At 48.9% G+C, this 21,483-nt stretch overlaps 3 protein-coding genes across 3 annotated transcripts; 2 read left to right on the plus strand and 1 right to left on the minus strand.

Annotated features, from left to right (window-relative positions):
* Nucleotides 1-271: 271 nt before the first annotated feature.
* On the minus strand, nucleotides 272-3,460 carry B0J16DRAFT_395399 (fungal-specific transcription factor domain-containing protein). The gene is made up of 8 exons (XM_046132197.1): nucleotides 3,244-3,460; nucleotides 2,692-3,170; nucleotides 2,449-2,637; nucleotides 2,261-2,399; nucleotides 1,756-2,207; nucleotides 1,142-1,697; nucleotides 992-1,086; nucleotides 272-940 (listed from the first exon to the last, which is right to left on the minus strand). The coding sequence occupies exons 1-8, from the start codon at nucleotides 3,367-3,369 to the stop codon at nucleotides 517-519; spliced, it is 2,460 nt and encodes an 819-aa protein (XP_045987387.1). The 5' UTR covers nucleotides 3,370-3,460; the 3' UTR covers nucleotides 272-516.
* Nucleotides 3,461-4,501: 1,041 nt separating this feature from the next.
* Nucleotides 4,502-7,281, plus strand: B0J16DRAFT_335345 (tRNA synthetases class I, catalytic domain-containing protein). The gene is made up of 7 exons (XM_046127065.1): nucleotides 4,502-5,238; nucleotides 5,289-5,296; nucleotides 5,348-5,421; nucleotides 5,482-5,997; nucleotides 6,048-6,874; nucleotides 6,924-7,215; nucleotides 7,265-7,281. Exons 1-6 carry the CDS (start codon nucleotides 4,849-4,851, stop codon nucleotides 7,002-7,004), a joined length of 1,896 nt encoding a protein of 631 aa, XP_045987388.1. The 5' UTR covers nucleotides 4,502-4,848; the 3' UTR covers nucleotides 7,005-7,215; nucleotides 7,265-7,281.
* A 7,256-nt stretch (nucleotides 7,282-14,537) lies between these two features.
* B0J16DRAFT_80379 (uncharacterized protein) lies at nucleotides 14,538-16,137 on the plus strand. Its single transcript, XM_046134490.1, has 2 exons — nucleotides 14,538-14,875; nucleotides 14,934-16,137. Exons 1-2 carry the CDS (start codon nucleotides 14,764-14,766, stop codon nucleotides 15,683-15,685), a joined length of 864 nt encoding a protein of 287 aa, XP_045987389.1. The 5' UTR covers nucleotides 14,538-14,763; the 3' UTR covers nucleotides 15,686-16,137.
* Nucleotides 16,138-21,483: the final 5,346 nt, after the last annotated feature.

A 21,483-nucleotide genomic window follows, 5' to 3' on the forward strand; every position in this document is an offset into this window, starting at 1 on the left:
GTCGTCATCATGCTCATTCGGTGCATATCAAAGCCAAAGATGCATATGCATACCGTCTCGTATAGGTTGCGACCCCAGCCTTCATTATCCAAAGCCCAGCCTCCTCAAAGTTTGAAATGATAATCTCTACCAAAATGAGATGATGCCGAAGCCTCAATAATTAAACCACTGGCACTCGAGCGGGCTTGTCGAGATCAACGTCGCTAGCTATCAAGAGTACCGTGCTTCGAGTTCCCTCGGAGTGGCCGTTTTCACTACCGTGCACCCTACTAGTTTGAAATTGTAGCAAGGGGAGGCCCATGGAGATGACATTCGCGCTGTTGGGGAGCCGTTGATCTCCGTGACAGCGGTCTGTCCTTGTGGTTGTGACATTGAAACCCGGTAGTCTGAATTGCCTTATGAAACCTCAGTCTTATCGATCAAGGCTCAAAAGGTCCCATATTAAGGACTTCGGAGAGATTGCCCGAGACAGCGAGTTTCATAAATGTCTGAAAACTTTGTTTGGGTATCTTCCGATCACATCACGCTCCAGGATGGTATGCCATTGCCTTCGATGCCAGCCTTCAGGCCATTGTCGCTCATCTCCATGATTCCATACATATCCCAGGATAGATAGTTTTGGAGATCGTTTAGATCAACAGCTTGGTGGTCCATATGGGAAGTTGTAGCTCCAGGTGGCGTTCGTTGAGACACCGGTTGCTCATGCTGCAGTTTGGATCGTGCAGGTGTCTCCTCATGCTGACTACTTGACGGGTGTCCAGAGGCAGATCCGGCTCCTATCTTGGTTGAAGTCGGGCTTGTACTTCCAACCTTGCTCCAGGCATCCTGATCAATCGGCTTGATATCAGCGCTCTCACCTTGAGCAAGGCGTGCTAGACCAAGCGCCCCCAGAGCCTCGTCAGGACTGCCGATGATTGGACTTCCAGAAAGAATTGGCGACCTATTTAGACTGTTAGCAACTGAGTCACCCGGAGAATTAATTGAGGCATACCTATCCTCATCGCCTTGCTTAGGACGATCGCTCATATGCTCGTCCTGCGCGAAGGTCTTGCGAATCTTGGCCAACCATCGCTCCGTCGTAGTCGCCTTTATCATCGTTAGCAAGGACTGCCACAATCTTTCCTTACAGTGTTTCACGTACCAGGGAGTCTGCCAGCGGAAATAGGGCAGCCATTGTCCGTAGAATCTTGCTGTTACTCTCCACAGCATTGATAGCGTCTACAACAATAGTCTCAGCATCTGGCCTACTAAGATCAAGTAGTCTTGCGATGTAGTACAGCATCACTCGGCTGCTATCATATGCGAAGCATGGTAGCAAGCTATCAGCCAAGTACCTTGCACCATGTTGTACAGCCTCGGCCAAAATAGTAGCAATTTGCTTTGCGTGATAAAAGCAGTCAACTTGCAAAGACTGCAGGAACTCTTGTTGGTTGGGCGGGAAGTAGAAGGGCTTGATTAGCTTGAAAAGGTCGGGCATGGAAATCCTGTAGAGATCTAGAAGGTTGTGGTGATAGGTGCAGTGAAGCAGGACAAGTGAGCCGAGCTGGTCAGATTCAAGGCGGGCGTAGATGGTATCGGTAGAGTATGAGATGAACTCAGGGAGTTGTCGGCCCCATGCTCGCAGGTCAGCATCCAGGGCGGCAAAGTCGGATTCGGGAAGCCATGGAGGTGGACTCGTATTCAGATGCTTGACATATCTGTCTTCCCGTTAGTTATCTGGGTGTTCTTAAGAGGGGTTTAACGTTTGCTACTGACCTGACTACTCGCTTCCAAAGAGTGACAATTCGAATGTAGTATGCCATGATACCCATATTAGCAGCGGGTCTTCGTGGGACAATAGCTGGAGGTAGGAATTGAAGGACATGGCCTACACCAAGAGTCTCAGTCACACATGGGATTCGAAGTCTGAAGTTACGCTCATTGCACGGCAACTGGATCTTGATGTCGGCTTCACGGAGGAGCGTCAACTGGTCCACACCACTGCCTGTCCACGCATCCAGAATATAGCAAGCCCACATGAGTCTTCGACGACTCTCCTTCTCGACTGCCGGTGGAGAGGACTCATTTGCTTCTGCACAGAGGATATCCGGAGAGAACTCGACGTTGAGTTGCAATGCATGTGCCATTCTTACAGCTAGGCCACTCAACATGAGAGCCTGGGTGTACTCGCCCAATCTGAAGTGGAAGTCATAAAGCAATATGCATGTCTAGGAAACAACTGTCAGCTATGTATTAACTAGAGCATTGGGTTAGCACTTACCATGAGTCTTTGAACTGAGATCTTTCCAAAATTGGTGAGAACCAGCAATTCGGCCTTTTGCGCCCAACTGTTTCCCGCAGCCCTTATCAAACCTGCTTTGGCATCTTGATCCTCTACATTGACCGATAGAGCATAGAATCTATATCATCAGCTTCGGATACTCACTCATTGATGGTGAGACAACTTACTTGGCACCTTGGGCGCAAATGATGTGTAGCAATGCTTTTTCATCTTCAGACTCAAAGCCTTTATCTAGCTGTCGAGTAAAGGACGGTCTATGAACAAAAGCGAAGCATCGGAGAGGGTGAATGTTTGCAAAGTAGTGATCTACCACAGTACGAATATTGTTTGAAGACGGGAGGTCTGAGGACACAAGCCTACAAACTTGGTTAGCGATGACTCGGGTTCTTCGGGCTAGACATGAAACTCACCATGAATGAATGGACAATTCAGTGTCATCGGCGAAATCTATGGGCGGGTCTATGGCACTGGTGTCTCGGGTGCTCGACCGGTGGGATGCTGCGATATCAGTTTCCCGCGACTGGATGAGACTGGGTGACATGAAGCTATCTCCAGTAACCGAAGATGCATCCAAAGAAGACTCTAATTCTTCCTCGTTTGAACCTGAAGTCGGAGCCTTGCTGAGATTTCGCGCCCAGCGAGGAGCCGAGCCTCCGTCGTATTGGCATTCTAAATTACGGGCGCAGCACCGCGAACATCTCGGGCGGTCGCCATCGCATTTTGTCTTTGAGACACGACAACTCGTACATGATCGGTAAGTGCGAATCTTTCTCAGAGACACCGGCACTGATCCACGCCGACTGCCAGATTTTGAGCCGTCGTCATCAACACACTCGAGTTGAAGACGTTCGCAATTGCGACATCCGTTGGGTCGGCCATCACATTTGACCTATGTATGTGAGTAACTTGATGGCTATAACAGCGAAATATGGCAGAATAAAATTTAAAAAAACGACACTTACCTTTCTTGCCCGACAAACTCGACAGCCCATGATAATGTTGCGGTTGATGTTGACGCTGGAAAGACTCTCACTATCGGCAAGACTACGAGAGGTCTTTTGTCCACGATTGGAGTGAAGATCTTCCATGATTACGATTACTATGCCTTATTTTACGCAAGACAAGTGCTGTAGACAGTGGAGGCTAGGTATTCATATGCCCTGGTTCACTGCGAACGAGCTGACGATGGCGTGCGAGGGTCTTCTGCAATGGCTGGCAAGTTGTAGCGTCCATAGCGGCAGGTTCAGTGGATTCACGCCACATCAAGTCTTCGGGGAGATTGATTTAGGCAACTCGATAGAGTCTAGACCGCCGTCAAGCCACCCTCCATCAAGCGCTATGTGGGTTGAAAACCCTTGTAACCGCTGTCAGCCATATCACGACATCGCTGTTGAAATGACGATGATGAGAGCATCCCACGCCCATGCACGGGGACTTCGGATGTCGGAAACTCTTGGCTAAACAGGGCAGCTACCGTTGTACTGTAGCATAATGCCTTGAAACGTCCAGACGCTGGATGATCCTAGACCCCCACTCAGTTTACTTCCCGAGAACTATCTGCAGCTTCTTGTCATACTTGAGATCCTATACGGTACCAAGATAGAGCTTTAGCTCGGTGATCAAGCTGTCTCGACATTAAGCCTAAGTGGTAGCTCCTTACAAACTCGCTCCATCACGATCATCCCCCCAAATCACAATCAAACTAGGATCTAGTACTACATATAAATTGACTTATAACAAGTATCAATTGAGAGAAAAGCACTATCCCACCACTTGGAATTCTGTAGAGGCCGCAAAAAACAAAGGTTTGTGTTCATCTGAGCTGTGGTTATTTTACCAGGTATGGGCTTGGATCCAGGATATCAATCACATTGCGACATCAGATGGAACCTCAGTTCTACACAGTTTAATGAGGCATGATCCAAATACATCATCTACTAGCTCCATGTAGTTGATCCTAGCTTGCATGCTCTGACCCCAGGATTGGAGGTTGGCAAGTAGTACTACGTGGGGAGAATCCGTTATTGTACAGGGTAAGCGACGCGTACCGAAATAATGCAATCAAGCACAGCTTGTAACAAGATAACCAATACTACCTTGACGCTTTGAAAACTGGAGCTGATAGATGTATCCAGTAGTGTTATTTACATTATATCCGGAGTGCTTCTCAATGTTACTAACGCATTATCCATTTCCCTATACACAACACGACTGTTTCAAACACAGAGATGTTTACAGCCGTTCTCTTCTCATTACTGAACAAAATAGATAAAAGTAATATGTTTGTGAAGTCACTAAGATTATAGCGGGCATATCTTAACTGTCTTCTTTGTTCCATGTCCGATGACTCTTATCTCTATCTTTCCCCTTATGACTCAATGTGGTCCAATTGCAACCCCTCCATCCCTCCCCCACCAACGACTCTCGATGATAACTTTCCACCGCCAAAAATTACCCTACTACCGGCTTCAATCACCAAACAAAGCTAAGAACTTTCCCGATATCGACGAAATCGCCCACGTAGACATCGAACCGAACCGAATATCAAAGATACACCAGTTGCCATCATGTCCGACCCTGTCGCTGAGGTCACCGAGGGCACTGTCAAGCTCGTGCTTGACGAGGTGACGGGCGAGCAGGTCACGCGCAATGAGCTGAAGAAGCGTACCCAGAAGCGAGCCAAGAAGGCCGCTGCTCAGGCCTCGCGAGATGAAAAGGCAAAGAACCAGGAGGCGAACCCCAAGCCTGCTGCGCCTAAGCCCAAGGCTCAGGAGCCTACCCAGCTCGACCCCGATGCCATGTTCAAGCAGGGCTTCCTCGCCGACGTCTACAAGGAGCGACCTGTGAAGCCTGTCGTTACCCGATTTCCTCCTGAGCCCAACGGCTACCTTCACTTGGGTCACGCCAAGGCTATTGCCATTGACTTTGGCTTTGCCCGTTACCACGGTGGCAAGACTGTAAGCTTCGTTGCGCCAACTGGAATTTGATGCATGCTAATATGTGATAGATCCTTCGGTATGACCTTTTTTTCATCGGGCGCTAAGTTCACGGCTAATGGATTCAAAGATTTGACGATACGAACCCCGACGAAGAGGAGGAAATCTACTTCGAATGGATCCTGAAGATCATTAGGTGGCTTGGTACGAACCTCGACGCCTGTTATATCCAACCCGGCCTTGACTAATCTTTAACACCTGCAGGATTCGAGCCCAGCGCCATCACACACTCCAGTGACAACTTCCAGAAGCTCTTTGATCTCGCCAAGGAACTGATTAAGAAGGATAAGGCATATGTCTGCCACTGTAACGAGGCCGAGATCAAGCTTCAGCGTGGTGGAAAGGAAGGAAAGGAGGGACCCCGCTACCGATGCAAGCACGCCGAGCAGGATGTCGAGACGAACCTCCAGAAGTTCCAGGATATGCACGACGGCAAATACGCACCCCAGACTGCTTTCCTTCGCATGAAGCAGGACATCACCAACGGAAACCCTCAGATGTGGGATCTCGCCGCCTACCGGATACCCAAGAACCAGAAGGCTCACCACCGAGCTCCCGAGTGGAAGATTTTCCCTACTTACGATTTCACACACTGTCTTTGCGATAGTTTCGAGGGTATCACACACAGTTTGTGTACTACCGAGTTCATTCTGTCTCGTGAAAGCTACGAGTGGCTGAACAAGAGTCTCGAGGTCTACGAGCCGATGCAGCGAGAGTTCGGTGAGAAAAGATATGGATATGTGTGAATGCGGACTTCTAACAACTACCAGGTCGACTCAATGTCAGTGGAACTATCATGAGCAAGCGAGCTCTGAAGAAGCTTGTCGAAGGTGGATACGTTCGAGCTTGGGATGACCCTCGTCTGTACACGCTGATTGCCATTAAGCGTCGTGGTATCCCCCCTGGCGCTCTCTTGGCTTTCATCAACGAGCTTGGTGTCACTACGGCCAAGACAATTATCCAGATCGCGCGATTCGAGCAGACTGTCCGCCGCTACCTTGAGAACACCGTGCCACGACTCATGCTTGTCCTGGACCCCGTTCCTGTTACCATTGAGGACCACGAGGGAACCGAGGAGCTCGAGGTTCCTTACTCTCCCAAGGACCCCAAGTTCGGTACTCACAAGGTCCGATTTACCAAGACTGTCTATATCGATCGATCTGATTTCCGAGAGGAGGACATCAAGGGTTATTTCCGACTTGCCCCTGGTAAGACTGTTGGTCTTCTTAACGCTCCCCACCCTATCAAGGCCACCTCATTCGAGAAGGATGAGTCAGGCAAGGTCACTAGCATCAAGGCCGTTTTTGACAAGGAGAGCAAGCCAAAGACCTACATCCAGTGGGTGCCCGAGGGCTCCATCAAGTTGGAAGCCCGCGTACACAGCCCCTTGTTCAAGTCCGACGACCCTACCGCTGTTGAGGGTGGTTTCTTGAACGACATCAACCCCAACAGTGAGGTTGTTTATCCCGAGGCTCTTGTTGAAGAGGGCTTCAAGGAGGTTCGCCAGCGTGCTCCCTGGCCTGTTACGGCTGGTGAGACCAACGAGGCTAGTGGCCCCGAAAGTGTTCGATTCCAGGCTATGCGTGTTGCCTACTTCGTAAGGATATGCTACCCAACTTTTGATATTGAAACTAATTATTCTATAGGCTATGGACTCGGATAGCACAGATGACAAGATCGTGCTTAACCGCATTGTGTCTCTGAAGGAGGATCGTGAAAAGAACTAAGCAAAAGTGTATAAATTAAGATAGGAAGAAAAGAAGTAAAAAGGAAAAAGAAATAATAACAAATTGGTCTGATAATTGTTGATGTTGCCAGTCATTACATGGTAGCCAACGCCCCTATTGCCACAGATCGAGCTTTGTACTGTCTGAGATATATCGCATCGGGATGCTTCAAGAGCCTCGAGCTCGTCAGGGGTGACTGGAATCGTTCCGTCTGCTCATTTATTAGGGAAGTCGTTGTAGATTTGATGTTTACTGCTAACCTGATTCGCGATTATGGTTCCTGACCAGTTCCAACGGGGCCATGTTGGCGCCCAAGACACGTGGAACGCTCAAGTTCGTATCTGAAAGGACATCATAAATCACTCTGGATCCATCCTGTCCGACTATACCCACATGAACTACCAGAATGTGTATGGTGAGATCGCCCTTGCCGCGTCGAGTCGCTTAAGAATCACTTCTAGATCGCTTTCTTGGCGATCACCAACCCTCAACGAGTGGACAAATTGAGTGAGAGGTTGGGCTTCTCCGTCAAACTAGGAGAGTCGATCGTAGAAGTGACGAAGCTCTTAGCAACCTGCATGACAGTCTGTAGGTGTTGCTCGATAGCGAGGTTCTGTGGATTTCTCTCGTCTCTTACAAGAGGCATAGACTCTTTGAAGTTGCTTAGATGAGTTAAAACGCCAGAGATCATTGATGAGTTGAACAGTGGCCCAGAAATCCTCGGCCAAGTGACATATTTCGGTTTCCACCGCCGACAGTTGAGTCAATAATGCCACAGCTGTCCTACGTGGGCTCATATACATGCTCGTGAAAGCCAAGAGTCACTTTTGAAGCACGTATAGCGAGAATATGAGAATGCTGACAAACAGCTTTTTGAGAACTGCAATGCCTTCATTGTCCTGTCCCGAATCATGAACGTCATCTCGGCAGACTCTGAGCTGAAAGAAGCTGTGTTGGCCATCGATGCCTTAGATGAATGCATCACTGGTATTCATCTTGATTTGGAGTTGCTAGTCGACCTTTCCCAGCAGAGAATCAGGTGAACTGCTTCCAGTCGGAACTGGCTTGAAATAGAGATACTCCGGAACGCTGCATAAAACTGAACGAAGACAGCATCTCTAAGGTCGTCAAAGCCTTCATCACGTGTAAAGTGCAGAGTGTCTCCAGACGTAAGTGTTTGAATACCGACACACGCCTTGCTATCTGGGAGTATATGGAATCTAACTGCAACAAAACCTTGCTTTGGGTAGCGTTGACCTGTCAGCCTCTTGGAGCCCCAGGATTCCATAACCGATAGAGTGAGACAGACTAGCAGGTCTACGTAACATATACCAGCAAATGCTATATCACATCTTCGAGTCATATTGGAAGACTACAAGCAAATACCGAAACCTGTTCCCACTGCATACCGACCCCTGACACTTGATAAGTTGTCATCTCTTTGAGAACCTTCAAAAGATGTTTCATATGATAGACAAAATGCAGCAGATTATCAATGAGACAGGACCGTTCCTTAGGTATCGCAAGGAATGAAATAGTCTACTTGATACATTCATCAGCTAAAGACTGTCTTATTTCCGAAGAAATTGAGGACTTTGGTTTCAATAATCACCTTCAACACCATTATCTTTTTGATGGACGCTTGAAGGCGTTGACTCAGTCAAAGTATCTATTCTCTCGATTACCATTCCCAATCGAACAGGTGAAACCCTCTCGACCAGGTCCATCAGCTCCATGATATGCCTCTGGGGAGACGACAGTTTGACTATTCAGATGACAAACATGTGTTCTATGTTGATTTAATCGCCAACTTCTCACATGTTGTCCTGGCATGTACACAGCTGACTGTACACGGCTCGCCTTTTTTGCTGATTGACAGTAAGGTCACAATTCTGGACTTGGAGAAAACGACTTTTTGAAAACATATGAAACAAATGTTGATGCATATTCTAGAGCTGGCATGTATAGGGATGCATCGATTATTGATACAGATGTAAAAACTAGATACACAGAATTTTGGGTGTGACGACGAACGCCTGGCTACAATTGAAGGATCGGCAATAGGAATCTGAATTACTTGCATAAGACCGTACTGTATCCGTATGATGGTTAGTGGCTGGTAATGCCCGGGAATGTCGTTTTCATTTCATAAGAGCTAATAAGTGAGTACGTTAGTGATGGGTATATGCATGAAACGGTCAATAGTTTGCTGCGGCGTACGGGTTATACGTGTGTTATTGATTAATGAAAGCCAAAGCCGTCAAATCATACTGTACTGTACAGCATATCTAGCTAGACTAGACTACTGTATAATGCATCACATTTGATCCTATATTACTGCTGCTGCTACTGCTACTGCGGCTTGCAACCTGTCTCACACTGCAGCGGGCGGGTAGAGCCGCGCCCACCTCAGATCAACGCTTCACTTCATGGCTCATGCAAGGCTCAGGCTGAAGCTTCAATGGAGACGAGATGCATCTTTAATCTAATCTAATTTCATTTCATTTTATTGTTGGAACCGTGCTCCCAACACAATCACAATCTAGACTATCCCTTACGCCCTGCCCTGCCCTGCTCTGTTCATTCTGTTACCCGAGCTGACATGTTGGTGAAATGTAAATCACACAGCTCAGCTCAGCCCAGCTCAGATATCCCTGTCACTGTCGTTGTCACCATCGCTCTCACAGGTTCTTAACTTCACCAACAAAGATCCCTGGTCCAGATGAGGCCTGTTCCTCGCAACTTCGGCTTCAAACATCTCCCCGGTGAACGGCCCGTCTCGCTCCCTCCTCGTCCATCTCCCTTTTGCAGGCATCATCACCAAGTCCGATTCCTCTTTTCTCCCCCTTCGCGACTTGTCATTTGATTACCCAGCCCCTCTCCCACTCCCACTCCCACTCACCCTTGAGCCTTGAGCCTTGAGCCTTGGCCTCCGAGCCTCGACCCTCAACTCTCATCCTCCTCCATGTGGAAGGCGGCAAAGTACCACTATCTTCTCTGTTCCCTGCTTCAACTCGAGAGTCTCGAATACAACCCAAGACGAGGCGAGGCGTTCGTGAAAATCCTTCTCTGAGTATGGCTAGACCAAAGTATTTGCCACCAACACTGTAAACTGACCAACCCGAATTGCTCTTCCTCACCTCCAATCATTTGCATGTACGTACAGTACTGTACAGTACTGTACAATATGCAGGACATACCTGCAGCACCCTCCTAAATACAAACAGAGATGTCATAATCTGTCGTATCGCACAAACGAGTCCTGTACTGTAAGCTTGAGCTGCCATTGTGACGGGTAACAGCATCTTGGACCAGGGATTCAACCATTGTGAAGCCATCCCCTTCGATGCTACTTGCTTAAACGCCCATTTGGTCCCTTATTCCTGACTGGTATGGTATGGTATGGCTGCCCTAGTGAATACATACACATGATCAATGTGTGCCCCGTTGCTTCGTCAAGCCCCCCTTTGCCTGTTTATCGCAGGTCCATCCTTCGTTGGGCCTTCTCTCTATAGCGGATAGTCTTCACTTCACTTAATATTGGCACCACGGTTGCCATTGTTGGGATAGAAAGTATAGCATGGCCCTTGGATTTTGTTATATGGAGGACCAAAAGGCTTCTCTGTGTTTCATCGACATACATATTCGTACATATGGAATAAAGAATAGTCATCCTGTCTGCATGCATGTACGCGTGCATGCATGAAGGCTTCCCGTACCGTACATTAGCTGGCAGGTGGGTAGACATCATGTCTCCATCCCCTACAACACCCCGCTGCGTGATGAGCGGGAAGGCTAATGTAGTGGGCAGTAAATCAACGGTTACCCTCGTTTGCAGCTCCGCCATACTGTACTTTCAGGCACAATGCAATCAATGCCTTTCCATAAGCAATTCGGAATGCAAGTTCTACTTGGGATGCTTTGATCTGGCTTGTTGGGGCTGAGACCTTTTCTCCAGGCCGTGCCACCTCTCCCAACTCGCCATGATCATGATGCGATCCTGCAATATCTCGATGAGAACAGCCTGGGTAGCACAAACGTTTTTGGCTTGTTTCTTCACTGAGGCCCTTGTGGACTGCCACTACAGTAGCATATGCGGAGTACATGCTACCCGTCCAGCTCCAACCAGCATCATGCTGACAAGGAGCGACGTACTGTACCCGCCGATGAGCTATCATGGCTTGGCTCCTCTCAAGATCTGTTTGGTTATGTCTAGGTGGGACTCTTGAGTGAGTTGGCAATCAAGTCGTGCCGTTATCATGGCTGCTCTGTACAGATCACCCCTGTTCAAGTCCAAGGGTACCTACAACGAGAGGGTGTTTCTTTATAATCGGTACATCTCACACACTGAAAACTACAATTGGGTGAGAGAATAGCGGTGAAGGTTGCACTAGGCTCTATGAAGCTCTTTGTCGGGGCGCGAGGAACCGTGAGCACTTGATCGTTTTAGCAGCGCAATTCTGGTATTATCTTGACAGAACTCACAAGTCATGTAGGCTCTGTTGCTAGAAGCCCAATTGATACATACGTTGTTGGAGAGCAGGCGTAGCATGAAATTTGATGCGCATGCAAGCACAAGTCAGATCTTCCAGCAGGGTCCGCTACAAGGCAGAGCACAGGAGCGCACTAGGCGCTGCCAGATCGCATCTGGGGATTTAAGAGCGCAGCGGCAGCATGTGGGCAAAGCCCCGAGCTCCGGAGGCCGGGATTAACAGACACCCATGGCATGGCCTTGGGCGAAACATCCCAGGCCCTACCAAAGTACATAGCACAGTACGGTATCAAAGCCATTCTCAAAGGGACACCGTGCCGTGGTCACTGAAGGCCGTCTCTCTCCAAGAAAGTCGGCCATTGCATTCTTCAGTGTGGGTTTATATCCGGAGGAATGGCTAGCAGCAATCGACAATTGCTCTTGCATAACGGTGCATTGCCGTCAAGGTACCATGCCTCTAGCGAACTAGAAAGAGACAACAACAGATAAAAGAGAATTTAGTTATCTCAGGAACTCATCTGGTGACCCCGGAGGCTATCGAGGTTGCGTGCTTGTTGTTGGGGTTGCTGGTGGCGGCGGTGGTGGTGTGTTGGAGACGTGGTGAGCGTTCATTGGATTGAGATATAGTGACTGGCCCAGAGCAGAATTCCATCATGCCTCTTACCAAACGGCCAGCTGAAGAGGCCAGTTTGGGAGGCCATGAGAGAAGGAAGGTCACGACACGGATCGGCCTCGGTCGTACATGAAGTACTGTACTTTGCGGCCCAGCAATTGCTCTTCTCGTCGTCAGTCTGAAGCTGGGAGGTGGCGTGGTGAGCTGCAAGTCAGTACAGGAAAAAGAGTGCATCTCGGCCGGAGGCTACAGTCAAACCGAAAACCGAAAATCGACAATTCTTTCTGGACGCTGCCAGCCCCAGCGGGGCACTTTTGTCAGCACTCGCCGGCTCCAACGACATTGTTCTTGGCTTCTGATTAAGGACGGACTTTTCCTACTGTGCCATCTGCATCTGACAGCGAGACGAACGGGTAGACTAATGCCAGCGTCCCCCACCAAGAGCTGGCTAACGAGCACCGGTGTGCCAGGAAGTGGACGCCCTAAGGCTCTAGAAGGTAAACGTGGCGACTCAACGCACTCGTCAAGTCTTGGCAATTGGGCTCCCCCACGGTATCTAGGTGCAGTCCAGTCGATACTCGCTAAGCTGTAAAGAGTTGGTAGGAAGGCCTAGGGACGGCTGGTGCTTTCGAAACGCCCCAACGGGGGCCCATGCTCGTCCTTCCCGATGATACTGCAACGGTCATTGGTCAGGTTTTAGACATGCATCTACATAGCCGCTGTGCAGAACATGCGAGTGCTCAAGCCAGCCTGTCCACCTTGCCATCCTTGTCCACCGGGAGCAAGGGCAGCTGCAGGGACTGAAGCTTCTGGGCGGGCAAGTTGAATCGACATGCAAAGCAAGCCAAGCCCTTCTGGGTTTTGTCGAAACATGGGTACGATGACTGCGGATAATGACGGAGAACATCATTCATGATCATACCACGATACCGCTTAGTTTAAGGAAGCTGATGCCCGAAACCTGTCAGAGAATATAAGAGAAGTGCTATGTTATAATCATCGGAGAACGAAGTCAAGTCAGCCAAAGATACTGTCCACGTATCGAACATTAAGCATCAATGTTTGTTGATCAAGCCTCGAACCAGCCGTTACCGCCTCATCACGTGCTGTGGTAAAGACAAGACTGGTAAAGGATATTGAAACATGGGTTCGTAACACCTTGATTGGTTCTTCAGCAAGAGATTCGAATCTTGAAATGTTCGACGAGTTGACTTCTCAATCCGTCCGCAGTCAACCCCGCTCTCTCCTCTGACCGATATGCAACATGGCCTGATTCATCTGATAACTCACCAATGAAGTGGCTCACGTTCATAGACCGATTCATGAAGCAGAGGACTCCCCTCGAAGTCTCGAAATACAAACGTAGAGTTGCGTCGTGTAGTGGATGCTCATGAGTGGTTAAGAATAGAAACCCTGCAGTTGCAGTGCCATGGACAACCGTGGAAGAAGCGTGTTGGACATCGGCTGAGTGCCTCAGGGATCATATCGCTAGTGCTTAGCCAGGCTGATCAAACACCTGGTTCGTCGTTCAAATACTTGCTGAATGGCGCTTATCTCCAGGGCCATCTTATTAGGCATGCGAGGCATGTTTGAGAACCGCCAATGAGCACTGTTGCTATTAGGTGCTTAAGTGTCCGACTGGGTTGACTAGACACTATTTCCGAGTTGACGATATATTGCAATGGTACGATACGTCTCGGAAAAAGCAAAACTGCACTTGCAATATTTTACTAGGAACTGGTTGTGACAAGACAATTGCGTAGGCATATCTGACCCCTAAACCAAGCAATTGGAGGAGCGGCCAGGCAAACCTCAACCCGGTCATGCGGGGGCAATCGTTGTCTATCCATTGATTTCATGATCAATGGGCATGGAGTAGAGGGTTGGGCTAACTTATTAAATGCCATGTTGTTACGGTTTATTGATGGCTTGTCTCAAATCGATAGACACCCCCATCTAACGCATGCTCTGGTTACGGGTTTGTGTCTTCAAGCGAGACACGACTGATGGCCTCTTCAGAATTCGGGTCATGCAGTGTGTGGCTGGACATGTGTCCTCCATTGAAACGTGCTGAACGACGTGGGGAAGCCAGTCGAGGGAAGCCAGCTGTCAAGGTATCCAGATACGTAAATACGGCCGCTCCATCTGGTCGAGTCTCGATGTTTGATAGTGATGATTGCCTTGGGCAGAGAAATTTATGATAACTCGTACGAATAGCGAAAATACCACAAACCAGCGGATGGACTAGCCAATCACGTCGGTGAAAGCAAGCTCTTTGGTGTCCTTGTATAAAAAACGCTCTTGTTCGAGTATCCCTGCTAGCTCAAGCAACGGCTGAAAGCCAACGGCAAGGACTTCCTTGCAGCTAGCTTGCCCGGGGGGTTAGCAGAAATTTGAGACCTGAACCAAGAGTGACGAAAATAGTGAATCGAAGAGACGGTCCAGACTCGTATAACGTGACTGAACCATTTTGTCTCTTGTGCCGTTGAAGTCAAGTTTTCTGTGGCCCAAGGGTTTGCATACGAACATGAACGGGGGAACGTCGTCAATGATTCCGAATCCATTTTATTAGAACAATTGGCTTGGAAAGAAGAAAGATACCTTCACTAGTATTTTATCTTCTTTAATGAAAAATCAGACCAAAACGGCTGGTGATGATGATGCTGATGCTGATGGGAGAGGCTAGAAGCGGGAGGAGAGGGTTCCATTCATTTTGGGATAAGGGTGACGGAAGTATCGGTACTTGTTTCCCACATGCCTGTCACAGTGCGACACCTGTCGCTTTCTGTTTCAATACGTACTCGATGCTGACCCTCGGTTCCAGACTCGAGGAAAAAACGGGACGGAACACCATTCGGGTACAGACTTGCGAGATTTGACAATTGTGATCGATGGAAGCAGGGCTCATGCTTCGGTATCGGAGGGAGGCCGAATTTGCTTCTTTCGTTTTTCGTCTCTCTTTCTTTTGCTTTTTGTTCCCTGTCAAAGGTGGAACTTGGAGAGTCGGTCAACTGTCAGAAAAAGCAACTGCCAACTAGACCCAGATTCAGGCCCGGGCAAGAGACGGTACAGAACGGTTGTAACATGCAGCTATCCAAGCCTGGCAGCGCAAAGGCAAGGGCGTCGGATTCAGACAGAATACATCAGCGTCCAACAAACTGTACTGCACCAAAACTGGTCCTTGATGTGAAACCGTATCAATGGCGGCTCGAGGGCCGAGTCTGCGTATCATGTTCGAACCAACTCCTCGGGCAATCATCAATATGCACCTCATGGTACCTGCATCCGCTCTCAGCATCGTTCGTTCATCTCTGGCTGAACTTGCTTCCCTTGAGCATGCCCAGGATAGCATGTGTTTCATCTCGAGTTCTTCTTAATTGCCTGCCACTGGTTTGCTCCCAGCCTCGTCGACAAGGAATAACCCACTCTGTGATCTGCCTCGGGCCCATCGACGTCTCTAGGGCCCGTCCTCATCCGCTTGTGCCAGGGCATTTCCCAGCCCAGCCTCCTGCTTTCTTCGGCCGCAGGAACCGATGGATAATATCTCACCTTAGACTCAGCGGAAATCTCGCATGAGGCTGCAGCCAGTGTGCTGACTTTCCGTAGGTACATTAGGCGCTTTCAAATGTGTAGTGCAATGGAACCGACATGCGCCTTTGTCTGTAGCAAGGTTCTAGAAACGCAATCGACGTTTCGAACGGTCTTTGTGCATTGCGAAATATATCGGTAGATTTCAATTAGTACAGCTCAGAAGAGCATCTTTCTTTTTTTTGCAGTGAATCCTAACAAATCGTTTCTCAATCCAGTGCAAAGGCCAGAGTCTCATTGGCCCATCAAGGACAAAAACTGTTTCTCTGTCAATGTCGCAATTGTTCTTGATGACCCACGGATACGGTCTAGTCTATCAGTCAAGGACCCCGTTGTCGACGCGAAGATCACATGTACATTGACTCGGGAGGCTGGAGGCTCTTCTGGTGATGTTGATTTTCATTATACGCCTCTTAGCTGAAAATACGGATGCTTGTACCGCTGTGGAACTGATTAGGCAGGAGCTGAGTCACCAAGGAGGGAGTCAGAGGCACAGAGCCGAAAGTTAAGCTTCTGAGTTACCCCTTCGGGCAGCTAGTAGACAATTAAAAGCTCGCGATGCAAGACAAAAAAGTAAAGTGAACGGAGATGAGTTCGCCGAAAATCTCGGAAACAATGGAGTCGCGATGACCAGGTTCGTGTGAAAGGTAAGGAAGGAAGGTATTATTGAATTACTGTAGCCGACAGGTGGAGAAGAAACTTTGACTGCAAGTACAAGGTGATGGTGATGTTGATGATGAGTGGGGCAGGTATGATGTGAGGTGGTGCTTGCCTGTTTGGTGAGAGAGACTTCGGCTCGAGTTCCATTCGTGCTTGCCATCCATGGCTGGTCTCCTCCTCGCAATCTCAAACACCATCCTAAAACGAAGATACTGAGAGCCAAGGCTCCCCATGTTCAGCCTCGTGGCTTTGCTGTATGTGGTTCATATGCTATTCTATTGTACTCCGTATGCACCGAAGAATACCATTACATACATCCACTTATGCACATCTCCAGGGCCGGCTTCTTTTGTGTGTGCATCAGATATGCACCCCAACCCAGGGAGTGACAGCCTGGCTCCTCTGCCCTGCCCTGGTTGCACGAGCTTGTTGTGCATCTTGCATAAGATCCCGATAAACGGTGCGATGCAGGTATGCCTCTCTGCATTGCCATTTGACGATGGCAGATAGACTTGCTTGGTGGGCAGCATATGATCTACACTACAGACTCGCCAAGGCTTGCATATCTTCAAGCCATCCTTCTGCCGACCTCAGCAAGGAATTTTGTTACCAGATATCCTTTCTTTCTACCATCGTGATCCCAGATGACGTGGAAATATGGACAAGGCAGCTGCGACATGGCCGAGCATCATGAAGAACAAGCCAGAGGTCGTTTAAGCTCTTTTCTCTGATCGCGGCTCTCACTCGCCAGTAAACGAAACCCTAGTCAGCGCGGTCCCGACCCAGCCTCAACTGTTCACAATCAGCCCCCCTCATGAAGCCTCGGCAGGCCAAGAACTTTGCGTTATGGGTCTCGAGAGAATTTTGGACAGCTCTTTCTCTTTTGAGTTTTCGAATCGAATTAATGTCCGCCGTAAGACCCTTGCGCTATGATGTCTTGAGATTCAAGTAGCCCCTGCCATCTGAGATAATAGCTTGATACTGATAAAATAGCAAAGTCGAATTCATTCATGGTCGAGCAGGAGAGTGAGTTCGCCTGCCAGGTTTCAAAGTCATGCGCAAAACACAGTTGACGTGAGAGGCGGCCAATCAATAGCATAAGAGATGCAAGGAAGATGAGCCAACAAGGAAGCAAACATCAATGTTCCCTGGACGTTTGTCAGTGACCTCTACTGTGTAGAAAGTCACATGTCTTGGGCTGGGATAATCGGGTGGCTGTCCCGGCTCCCGACTTTTGAATGATGAGTGGACATCAGGATCAGGACTATCAAAACTTTGAATCAAGCTGAAGCAGCCGGTTCATTGTCTTTTGTCTAGGACTGGACTCAACAAAAGGCGGGAAATTCTGGGTCGGGGTCTAGGAGGAGCTTGTTTTTTCTTGTGTCTGGGCGTTGATGATCCTCGCATGGCTTGCGGGAAGGCTACGGCTACCTTACCGCACTTGACCGCCGGGTCCTTTTCAAGGGAGAGGTGACAACAGAAGAGACAGACTGACATGATCTTTCAAGTGAGACATGATACCTAACGAGTGGCTCACCAGGACAGCCACAGCGCAATTTACAGACCCGAGGACGAGCGACCACGGACTGGTCATGGTCGAAAATAGAATCACAGGAATAAAAGACGTTCTTGGAAATGCCCAGGCCACCACATTGGCACTGTGTTGGGCTCCAGGCCCTTGGTGTTTTCATGTTTCCATCACTGGTGGGCCATGAAGCCCAGCCACGACGAAGTTGATGTTAGAGCCAAGTCTAAAAAGAGACGAGCAACGCGGTAACTCCACCCAGCGCCGGTACGGATACTGAACAGCACCAACGAATCAAGCAGGTCATTGTCAGCGCCAGCGGCGGATGGTGGTTGTTCATACATCCCGGTCCAAGAGGGGAAATCCGGCGTGTTCGGAGAGCGGCGACCCATGCTGCCAGGCCGGGTCAGGCATTGTGGACCAGGAGCCATGAACGAGCGAGCAAGCTTGAGCCAACTCCGCACGAGCAGGCGTGGGCTTAACTCCATACCTACGTACTGCTGTACTGAGTACAATATGATTATATTTTGCCCAGATTCAATGACCAGGATCGTGATGCGGTCATAGCCATAGGCAAAAAGAAAAAAGTATAGGTATTTCGCTCAGTCTTGTTTGCACTTCGCCGGGTCGGGTTTGAGGAGAGGTCATTGTAGATTGACAGCGATGGGCCAATTATCTTCTCTTGGAAGTTGGACCCCAAGTCGCTCACTGGACCTCCGGAACTCAAATTTGTAACAGTGACGAACCTCTCTCTAGAACGAACCTCTTCTAGCTCTCTTATCACGGTTCCTGCGCAAGCGAATCCCGTAGTCAGAAGTTAGTGAGCCTAGGCTGCATGAGATCCCCCGTTGTTGAGCGAGTTTCTCGGCACTATCTAGAGATGGTAGGTAACTCGCTCTCTTTGCTGGTTGCCTTTGGTTTCTCAACTTTTCGCAATACGAGTTGTCGGTAGTTGCACATAGAATTGATGGTGCACAAGTTGTTCCGGCACTTGAGGCGACAGAGGTAACCCAAAGTAACGGTTCCGTAATAGTTTGGCGCGCCGTTGAGAACTCCGAATTGGAGATGGATCGACTGGAGTTAATAAAAGCAACAGGCGATCAGAAGCGCCGAGAAACTGGAAGCGCAAAACTCTGATGCCTTTTTTTGCGCCCTTCTGTTGGTCTAGGGCTTTTCTAGTTGGAGTTATAGAGACTCTGATTGGCGATCCGGAGCTCGTCGAAAGAGCTCTGGCAACTCAATCGCAACTCGCTTTGTAGAGTACCCGGTACAAGATACTCGGTTTACACAGTGCTGTGCCGCAGCTAAGAGTTAGAAGGAAGGAGAGGGCGAAAACCGACGAACAAGAGAGTTGATTGACATGAATCGACGAATGGCGTTGAAGGATTAGGACCACACACAATAACAAGACAACACAACAGCGCAACACACAACTAACACACGACACGACAATGACACGACACGATTACAAAAGCAACAACAAGACCGGGATAGACAAATAGAAATCCGCCCTGCTTTCAACACAACAACGCGACACATAATCAATTTGGGCCATAGGGTAGTAGTGTGCTGCTCAAGGGTAAGTTTCCCATTGTAGGTGCTGTGATGAGTCTGAGGCTATCACGGACCGGACAATGATATTATCAGAATCCTATCACATACATCTAAACTTCGGAGTTACCAAGATAATGCCTGCAAATAAGAACATGGCCAGCAATACTCGATTGCGTAGACAGACCGAGCGAGGGTCTTCAGCCGGGGGCTCGAATGTGATCAAGATGAGTGATAACAAGGCCTGCTCGGTAATAAAACGCCCGAGTAGCCTGACATCTCAACTATCACTTGATCCTTGTATGTGATCTACGTAGTCAATCTCACTATGGAAGAACCTACCAACAATGAATACGAATTGGTATAGAGGCGGATATGGCGAATATTAAGTTACTACTGTAGTATAGTGTGTTTCGAGATATTTAACATCTGACCGATGATGATCCTATCTGATCTACATCTCGATATGATAAACTATGATTCCATTAATCTCAAGTTGAATCTTGAAATCGACGTTGTGTGCGGGCTTTTCCCCGTCGCATCAAGCGGATGCTGCGGTGCGGTGCCTTGTGGGTGCACAACAATACTGCTGGCGCGAGTGAGCGGAGCTTGACCTGCCAGGGGGCATTAGCACCAAGCATCGCTCCCGTCTGTTGTCCCCGGGATTCTTGATCCTTGCAGGCCGTGGCAGTGGCCAGGTATCTGTAGCCCTGACGGACCCCCCGTGGCTCCCTGTGATGTTATGTTCTGAGAGACCGATCACTCTGACCCTCACTCTGACTCTGTCCAGGAAGAATCCCCAGCCCCGGCCCCTGCTCCCAGCCCCAGCCCAGTTCAGTCCGAGTTGCGATGCCCAAGTTCGATCGTATGTACTGTACTTACATAGTACCTAGAATACATACGAAGAACCGCTCAGAAAAGAGAGAAAACCTCCATGATCAACCTCCTCTCAAGGTGGCCTGGTACGACGCTGCTCTGCGTACCCCTCAAGGATGGTCCCTGTATGCCGCACCCCTCGCACCACCCGCCACTGTACTGTACAGCACTGCACTGCACTTAGTGGCTGCTCTTTGGCCCTACAGAGAATCCTACATCCACCGAGTTTGCGTGCTGGGTTGGGCTGGCTGCGAGCTTGATTGACGGTCCCCTGGTTCTGTTGTGCGTTGACAGAAGAGTGACCAATGCTTATCCGACTGTGGAGTGCGTATGATTCTTTCGATATGGTACGTATTGCACTCACTATACCTGGAGTAAAAGAGAGAGACCTTGATTATGATCCTGGGCAACTCGGCTCCATCTAGCGATCCAGCTGTGGAAAGACATCAAAGACCACTGAGGCAAGATCCAGCCTCCAGCCTCCTCCCAGGCTTGGCCAAGTACCCAGGTACTCAGTCTCAGTTTGATCCAGAGCACAGCACAGTATCGTACCGTGTACTGCCAGGATTGGTCTAGTCTCTTTCATGATACACGCCAGCACACACCTCCCTCAGATTCAACAGACAAGGGCGATGTCGGCCATGCTCGTACGGTGAGTGATTGTTCTGTGAAGGGTTTTATTTGAGTGAATTTTTCAGGGACTTTACGACCCAGGCTGAAAGAAGAGGAATTGAAGTCAAACGAAATAGCATATCAGCAGTTAACGAGAACAAATATGGGCTCTGTTGGGTAAGAGGCGTAGTCTAAATGTCTCCCTCAAGGTTGAAGTAACTGAACTGGCCCGACAAGACTTCTGCCCTTTTACCAACCATCCATGCATTAAGTTCGCGTGTTCTCATGTAGGTACGTAGAGCCTGGATCCACTGACGAGTGCGTGTACAGAGACTTGCATGGTCCTGCGGCCGTGCTTAAACCTTGAAGCTCTATTTCCTAGGGGACAATTACCTCTACGTCGGTTGAAAGTGAATATCATATCAGAGGACGTTTCTGACCAAGCAACGAAGCTCGTAGCTGTAGATTATATTGATAAAAAAAAAGATGTTAGACGATACACACGTGTGTCGTTAAACAGTAAAACAGCATGATTATCAAAATCTAATCAATTGCTCAATAT

This window comes from Fusarium flagelliforme (genome assembly GCF_020744385.1).
Source record: "Fusarium flagelliforme strain FIESC 12 MPI-CAGE-AA-0113 chromosome Unknown B0J16scaffold_2, whole genome shotgun sequence".
Lineage (NCBI taxonomy): Eukaryota > Fungi > Ascomycota > Sordariomycetes > Hypocreales > Nectriaceae > Fusarium > Fusarium flagelliforme.

Coding starts and splice junctions, on each gene's coding strand:
- B0J16DRAFT_395399 (XM_046132197.1), bottom strand. CDS start 3,369: ATGGAAGATCTTCACTCCAATCGTGGACAAAAGACCTCTCGTAGTCTT. Junction 3,171..3,243: donor GAGTTTGTCGGGCAAGAAAG/GTAAGTGTCGTT, acceptor TCACATACATAG/GTCAAATGTGATGGCCGACC. Junction 2,400..2,448: donor ATTTGCGCCCAAGGTGCCAA/GTAAGTTGTCTC, acceptor CTGATGATATAG/ATTCTATGCTCTATCGGTCA.
- B0J16DRAFT_335345 (XM_046127065.1), top strand. CDS start 4,849: ATGTCCGACCCTGTCGCTGAGGTCACCGAGGGCACTGTCAAGCTCGTG. Junction 5,998..6,047: donor GCCGATGCAGCGAGAGTTCG/GTGAGAAAAGAT, acceptor AACAACTACCAG/GTCGACTCAATGTCAGTGGA. Junction 6,875..6,923: donor CTATGCGTGTTGCCTACTTC/GTAAGGATATGC, acceptor ATTATTCTATAG/GCTATGGACTCGGATAGCAC.
- B0J16DRAFT_80379 (XM_046134490.1), top strand. CDS start 14,764: ATGATGATGCTGATGCTGATGGGAGAGGCTAGAAGCGGGAGGAGAGGG. Junction 14,876..14,933: donor TTTCCCACATGCCTGTCACA/GTGCGACACCTG, acceptor CCTCGGTTCCAG/ACTCGAGGAAAAAACGGGAC.